The sequence below is a fragment of the Adiantum capillus-veneris genome, chromosome 2 (genome assembly GCF_014529385.1).
Source record: "Adiantum capillus-veneris isolate H3 chromosome 2, ASM1452938v2, whole genome shotgun sequence".
NCBI lineage: Eukaryota > Viridiplantae > Streptophyta > Polypodiopsida > Polypodiales > Pteridaceae > Adiantum > Adiantum capillus-veneris.
Genome location: NC_140932.1, coordinates 169,741,835 through 169,750,102, shown reverse-complemented (window position 1 = coordinate 169,750,102; position 8,268 = coordinate 169,741,835). Strand labels below are relative to the sequence as shown.

The 8,268-nt window shown below is 40.4% G+C and overlaps 1 protein-coding gene across 2 annotated transcripts in view; it reads right to left on the bottom strand.

Annotated features, from left to right (window-relative positions):
• Positions 1-5,025: 5,025 nt before the first annotated feature.
• LOC147464058 (uncharacterized) overlaps positions 5,026-8,268 on the bottom strand; it is a 49,320-nt gene continuing 46,077 nt past the window's right edge. The window contains exons 7-9 of one of the 2 annotated variants that reach the window (XM_086492587.1): positions 6,863-8,111; positions 5,756-5,875; positions 5,026-5,423 (exon numbers count right to left, since the gene is read on the bottom strand). In XM_086492587.1, the coding sequence (XP_086348713.1) occupies positions 7,887-8,111 (225 nt within the window). In that variant the 3' untranslated portion in view covers positions 5,026-5,423; positions 5,756-5,875; positions 6,863-7,886. The remainder of the gene's footprint in view (positions 5,424-5,755; positions 5,876-6,862; positions 8,112-8,268) is intronic. The other variant, XM_086492596.1, reaches the window with a different exon arrangement.

Sequence of the window (8,268 nt, the reverse complement as noted above, 5' to 3'; positions counted from 1 at the left end):
TTCAAAAAATCCTTGTGTTTACTGTGGAAAAATATATCATCCCTCCAATAAGAGCTTCAAAAAAATCAAAGACAAAGCACATCTTCTTGAGACGATGATAATGCTGATGGAGAAGCAGCTAATGTTGTCACAGATTCTAGCTTTGATAGTTATGCATTCTAGTCTTTTGTCTTAGATTTGTTGTCATGTCAATAACAAAGTTATGCCGGTATAAACATTGCCCATGCATTTTATGAGATAAGAACACCAAGTCATTTTCTTTCGATTTTCATGTCTATTATGGTTGAGTCTTGTTGCTTCCTCTTGATTATTGTCAGAGAGAAGTACACACGTGCTGTGTTGTTGTCTAGCCCACGGGTCGTTCAGGGGGGGCCTTCTACACTATGTTTCGGAGATGGTTTGTCAAACTTTTACAACTGTTGGTTGTCAACCCTTGTTGCCTATAATTGGGCTTGAGGGGAGAATGTTATGCTCAAGCCCTAATTTTGGGAACTCTTTCTTAAATCATGCAGTATGTGCACCACTTCCTTTAGTGGTTGAGAAAGGTGTGGTAGAGGTCAGCGGTTGCATGACCCTCTTAGTCTTTAAATAACTATGTAATGTTTCAACTTTTCATTGAGAAGAGAACTTTTGGTTTGAGCGTGAAAACTTATGTTGTATTTCCTTATGGTCTTTAGCTCCTCCATTTTCTACACACAATGAGTTGTTCAATCCATATCCTAGATTTTCAAATCGATAATTAGCGGCTCAAATTTTCCTATGGAAGAAAAGTCTCCTCTCCTACATGAGAGAAGAGAGTAAGAAAGTTTTATTCATATCAATGTACTCTACATGTCTACGACGTCCCATTCTAGCACATGCTTTCAATCTCTTCATTCAATGCTAATCTGCATAATAAGAGCTTCAACCCTCACTTGGACAAGATGATGCAGAGAACCTTCCCAAGCTCAAGAAAGATTCTTCTCAACCCCTATATTCAGACCCCTTCAGCTTTACTCAAGTCTATACTTAAAATTAAGCATAAATAAAGAGGCACAAAGAGCAAACTTGGAGATTACGCATTGAACATGCACACACAAAGCATTGAACATGAAGCTTGCATGCATTCAAAACTACAATAGAAAAGAGAGAGTAAAGATAAAGATGAAGAAGCTCCTTTTCATTATCGCCTTCTCCATGCATAGAAAGTTTGGGAAGTATAATTGTACAAAACTTCTCGATAATGCAAAAGAGGTAACAGAGCTGCTCCTCTTGTGCTCTCCTTGCCCAACAGTTTTACGCTCTTGAAATGACAAGAAGGAAGCCCAATTCCTTTCCACAATTGCCCTTTTTACATGTATGAAATGCCCCCAAGGTGCCTACTAGGCTCAGGGGGTTCACCTCAAAATGCGTAAGTGTAGCACATGAGTTGATCAAAAGGGGGTTCTTATCATTTCAAAGAGTAAAAAAATGCATTTAAAAGTGGGATTAAAAAAAAAAGTTGCAAGTTTATGAAGGAAAAGGGGTCATTTAATTCATGGTGAAATGTGCGTGGAGGGATTTTAAAATTACCTCTTGAATGCATTGCTATAGGTGGTTTTTGGAAGGCGATACCCTCATTCCACTATGGTAGACATCTCTCATAAAAAGGACCTTTGTAAGGAATTAGCATAATAGAAGCTTGAAGAGAGAATAAGTGGTGTAGTCATTCCATATTAACCACATTCCCTAGGATTTTTAGTACAAGATTATAATAAATAGGGGAATAAATATTGGATATCCTCATATCCTTGAGTGAGATCTAGAGTACCATGTCTCAATACAATCAGGATGTTGTTGATTAGCCGCTTGTTGATGCTCGATATAGCATTGCATGGGTGTAGAGGTATAGCTAAAAAAGTTTTGATACTCTCTAAAATGATACTAAAGCTGGTGTCAACCATTTCTTGTACAGCTTTGAGGTAGCATGTTGGCATGATCTCTTTCTCTCTCTCTCATACACACATACCTTCATCATCATGTTACACTTATAGGGCTTATATAAAATCCAATATGTATTGTTGTCATGAAGTCATGTATGACTCTTTATCATTTTTTGTACCTTCATATACCATTGACAATCCACATGCACATATGGCTTTTGGAAAGTTACATGACTTGAAGATATCTCATAAATACTTTTGTTGACATGTTAATGGTTGCAAATCCACACTTTCTAGCCCTTGATGCCAAGGAAGGATGGTTAAATATGCATACAGATGTTATCTCATATTTTTGAACATGCATTATATTGGCTCAATGTTAACATGAACACTTCAGTCTATGAAAGTTTCATTGTGACACATTGAGTTTCGGTGTGAGATGTTTCACTAGCCGCAATATGAAGTTTGAGGGGTATTTCATAAGAGGTTTCATGTGGGGAGTTTAAGTACCACCTGCATCATTACAAAAGTGTCAAGGTTTCACCACCATTCATGGTGATCGTGTATGGGCTAGACCAAGCTTAAGGTGGATAAAATAAGATTTACACGTTCTTGCTAGATATTGCCTCTAGAATTTCCTACGATGAAATCTTGTGTACATAATGGGAGGGAGTAATATGGGGTACACAGGGCTCTCTAAAGATCCACATGATCTTTACAAGATTAATAGTCTTTCATTGCCATCTCTCCTAGAGATGTCTCTAGCGTCTAATGTCCTTGAGCACCCATATGTTTTGATGTGATCGTCTGTAACTAGGGTCTCTCTATCAGCAATGTTCATGGTGCCCTCTCCTCTAGCAAGAGAGACTCCCTGTTGTACTATAGCCCCTCACTCCATTTCTGTATAAGATGCTCTCGATGTTAGTAAACCTCAAGCATAAAGCAAACAAACCATTACTGATTTGGGGCCGTTAACATTGACTTAAGCTAGAATCATGTCCCTCTAAACAAATATGGATGTCACGCTCAGATGCATTGTAACAAGCACAATTGCACACAAATGGTGCCTCACTTGACCTCCAATCCACATAGCCTACACATCCTAGCCTCCTATGTGATGCCCGCTACTCCATATACCTCAATCTCAAGAGGGTGAGATGCGACTGTTAGTTGCCGAATCACTACCCTCAAGCTGTGTGTTCACATGAGAAAATGCCCTCTATAGTATGCCATTTTGGTAAGAAGCAACCGTGCCAATGCCACCCAAGGCTAAGAGAGGTGACCAAGTTTTCCTACAAGTTCACCCAAGTTTTTTTATTAGTAGGGACATACCCGACATTATTTCCTAAGTATTGTGACTTATACCCAAGTTTTTTATTATTAGAGACATACCCAACGTTACATTCCAAGTATTGTGGATTTGTGACAATAGGGATTTTCAAGGCACTTCCTACCAATAGATCATATAATATGGTTTTGACATGCTAAAATGGGAATTAAATTCACTTTGTGTGAAACTCTACAAAGAAATAGCTAAATTTTGAAGCCTTGTATTCTAGGAATTGGCACATTGTATGTGTAGTATTTCAAGTGACACTTGAGGATAGTGCCACTTTGTCTAGTTTGGCTCTTGCACTACTTTTTGCTTCCTTCCTTTTGCCCCCTCATTTACTAGGTTTGCTGTAATAAACTCTGAACAATAGCATTTGGTTTGTGTAGCATCTTGTCAGTAGTTTAAAAACCTTGTGGTTTATTACACATTTATCGACAATTGAGCTAAGTTTTATAACTTCACAAGCATGAACACTAGTAGACTTGAATTGCTTTTCTTTCAATCTTTCGAACTTACATGCTGAAGTATGGCTTTCAGCCCATATCATTTGTCTCAATGAGGTTAGCTACACAAAAATTCAACAAATAAAAACTTTCTCAATGAACATATGGATATGTTACACATTACTCATGGGAACTATCGCATCCCTAAACATCAAGATGGGTGCCTGAGCAATGTCCCACCAATGTGAACCAACCACAAATAAATGCATCCTCTAGGTGAGAGTGGTAAGAGGGGCAATTAAAGATTCCTATAAATAGGATTCTAGGCTCACTTGTGAGCTAACATGCAAATTGTCACACTTTGGACTGTAGACTATCGGCAATGCTTGCCCAACCTCCCAAGGTAAGAGTATGGGCTGGTGATAGCCCGTGAGGTGAAACACTATGTCTAAGTAGGTGTAGGCTTTCAAGCTCAAGCATGAGCCAATCAAACTCTATTGCTGGAAGGTGAGACGGATATCTATTCCTAAGGTTGTTTTAAGTGCGTGTTTTGGATTGTGTCATGTAGTTCAGGAAAAGTCATTTTTCCAACATACAAAATTCCTTTCCTTGACTTGTTGTCAAAAGGAAATTTGAGAAAATTAGGTTATTTTTTGGGTTTTTACACTATTTTTCTTTAATTTGGGGCGGAATTTCTCCTTTTTCCCTTGCCCTCAACCGGCCTTTCAGAAATTGAAAACAGCATGATATTAAGCTGACACACATTCCTCCCAAACACTTGTGTCATATGTGCAAGATGAATCACTGGGGAGCATTAACATTGACATGTGCAATAATTACAAAGTCGTAGGACAAAAACACGCAAATGAAAAGGAGAAATCAATCACCTTTGAGAGAGGTGAGCAAGTTTTCCAAGGTACATGGACCTCTGACAATACTCGAGGTACATTAAGTTATCTAAAGGTAGCAATTACCCGCTAGTGTAAGTATCAGAAGGGGAAAGACCTGAACGTGATGAAAGGATATCCTCATGATATGATGTATAGAATTACGGGGTTATTTACTCAGAGGCATAATGATCCAGCCCCTATTACTATAACCTGATCTTCTGCATTGCTTCATCATGTCCACCCCCTGTATACCAAAATTACACATGCGGTGTGGAGATGTTTCTTACAGATAATTGAACCATATTTTTTTCCATGCGATGGCATACCTTGTATTAAGATGCAACTACATAATGCTTCTGAGAATTGGGATAGGTCCTTGCCAAATACCCTCCACAGTTTTCTTCTAGAGACGCTCTTCACTGGAAAACACAAAACACTCCACTGCAAACACAACTCCAAAATTTAAAGAGAAGAGACTTTATTATGATGTGGCTCACTCCTGAAAGAGGTACTGAGATGGGCTAGAGAGCCACTACTAGCAGCATGTAGACAATGCCTCTCTTAGAAACAAAGCCAATCCAAGCAGTGAAAAGTATTCAAGAATCAGAGAATGAGCAACCAGAAGGTCGTCCAGGAATCGGACATCTCTCTTGCTTGTGCTGGAAACAGTTTGTGATGGGCATTGGCAATCAAAAAGCGGCTTCACCTCGTCTTTGTCACTGACTGGCCAGCTCCTTCACTTGTCCGCAAAATTCTCCATCAAAACCACCACAAAGTGATCTCACCAATGACTCCTCCGATTCAAAACCTCTCAAAATAGGAAAAAACCCCTACTACTAGCAAGAAAGACACTCGACTGTTTTAACAAAACAACAGCATGGTTAGAATTGAATTGTCTCCTCTGTTTAAAAAAGATTCTAATCCTACTTTGTTCCCAAATGACTCCAAATTTAAGCCTTAATGAGATCCCATCTTTATGTCAACACATCCAAAAGGACTCTGATGACAAGATGATGTTGTACATGCATGCAGGGTTTATGGCCTTGAATAGGTAAGTGAAGACTCTTATTCCTTTCTTTCTTTTTTGAAAGCAAGCATTCATGCATTCAAACCATCTTATCTTTTTCGTAGATATGTCTAAAACTTCATGCATCTTCAAATTTTTTGCTTTCTGCCAGATATACTTACAAAACTTCTTTGCTCAAGTGGTGGACTTCAATACTTTTTCACTTTGTTGAATGTGGTATACTTCCTCACATAGAAGTTGGCAAACAGCATCAGCAAAGAGATCATGTAATAGAAAAGAATCTGCAACCACCAATGACTCTCTCTCTCTCTCTCTCTCTCTCTCTCTCTCTCTCTCTCTCTCTCTCTCTCTCTCTCTCTCTCTCTCTCACACACACACACACACACACACAGAAAAGGAGGGTTTAGACCCAGAATTGGTAATGAAAAAAACCCTGAAATTTAACAATTACAACAAACCCAAGAAGAAAGACCACCAATGATATAGATCTACAAAAGATGGGTGATACATCAAAGGCTAGGGAAGGACGACTGTAGTAGAGAGAGTTGAGCCAGAAACAAGCCCCCTAGACTTGCGACAAGGAGGCCAAAAAGTCCACCAAAGAATCTCCAATATCAGACTCCAAATCTCCAAGGCCAAAAAGCACACACTAGTAGAATCGGCATCACCACCGTACAGCCACTCTACAGCAAAACTCCGGGAGAGAGAGAGAGAGCCTCAAGCCATCCTTGGCAGCAATCAACAGGGCTATGATGCTCTCTCAAACTTCAAGCATGAGCATGGTGTAGGACAGCTGAAGATGAGGCTGGAGACCCCATCACCCCAAAACCACCACCAACCAGCCACATCCCTCCCCAAAATCTTAACCCTCACTATTCAAAAACGAAGAGTGAAATAGAAAAACAACCAAATAACAAGCAACATACAACCATACACTAATGCTCACCTCCCACGTGCAACCAAGCCGCCTCATGAAAACAAGCAACACAGGCAAGAAGAAAAAATGCATGTAAACTAAACAGACGATTCAAGCAAACAAACAAGGATCTGTGTGAAAGAATCTTCTTGTGGGCACAATGCGCATACTACAAGACAAAAAACAAAACAAAAACCAATTGCTATCGGCGAGCAATCTGAATACCATACTACGTGAAATACTCAAAACGTTTGTTTTGGTTTTTAACCTTCCAGATATCCTAACACATACAACTCTATCAAATACAATAGGTGGAAAATTCTCCTCATCAGCGCAGCAAAAGGAATCTCACCTCTATCAGAATGGTATCCTGTCACAAGGCACTCCATCCGGCTCTCTACGAGAAGAAAATGGTACTGGTATTTTGGTGCTAAGAAGAGGTGGCAGCATCACAAGATCGAAGTCCAGCTGATCCTAGCCCATATACCTTGTGTAGTGCAAGGCACCTTTGTCTGAGTCTTCTTTTTCCTTTGACCCTCTTCTTCTTGCTTTTCCTGCATCTATTCGTGGCTTTCTAGAGGTACCAGATATGAAAGACTCTTGGAGCATCCCGTCTCTCCTAGACATCTATTTGTTGGCTCTGTTATTAACCTCCGAGTGCATCTAGCTGCCACGTGTCCTGCTCTACCGCATACAAACCATTGTCCTGGCAGCCGGATAAAGAAAATTATGCGCCGAGTATTTCCTCTATGGCGAGAGATAAACCGAGAAGGATCCTTCATAAGAAAGAGATGGAAGGATCACTTTGACAGTCAGGGTTTAGCCACCATCGAACAAAGCCTTCCTCTCCCCCAATAGAAAACCAGGGTCCTCCCATTTATCAACTCTCAGAGGCCCCGGCCTCAAAGGGTCAGTTGGAGATCTCCGCGGGCCTACCACATAAAATGACCTGGCAGCTACATGGATAGAGGGACATCTGAAGTAGAAGCAAAGCCATCGGAGTAATCAAAGCCCTCCTGATAATCTTGGGACTCCACAATCTCATGCCGTCCCTCAACCCGGCCACTTTGACCCCTTTGATCTCTATCTTGTTGTTGCACACAACCCTTGCGATGTGCTGCGCTTTGCTTGGTCTAGTGATGTTACGAGGATTGAGCTCTCCTATGACCGTCACTGCGGCTGCACCTTGCGATAATCCTTCATTGTGACATCAGCATCGGAGCCCACCTCGACCACAATACTCTTTGAATGAATCACACCCTCCTACTCATAATCAATGGTCATTAGGCATCACAATGTACTACAAAATCTTTGTTCAAATCTGGAAGATGAAGAACAATATTCTTGCTAGCGTCTTCCTTCAATCATTGGAAGGCTCATTCATCATTCTGCGTCCACATGAAGATGGCTCTCTTTTTACACAAGTCATGCAAAGGTGTTACAATGTGTGCAAAGTGGCAAATGTATTGCCAGTAGTAAGAGGAAAGCTTCTGCCTTGATGAACATCCTTCGAAGTTGACCATTCTGCAACGGCATGGACTTTGGCAGGATCCATCATCCTCACACCTGCTTAAATGATGTGTCCCAAGATACGATATTTCCTGCAAAAAGAATTCACTCTTCTTTGGGTTAAAATAAAGCTTGTGAGTCTGCAGTTCTTGAAACACAATCGCCAAATGCTTCTTATGCTCCTCTTCAATGGATGAGGAGAAGATGATGGCATCAAAAAAAGTTCCACAAAACTTTCTATGAGGACGA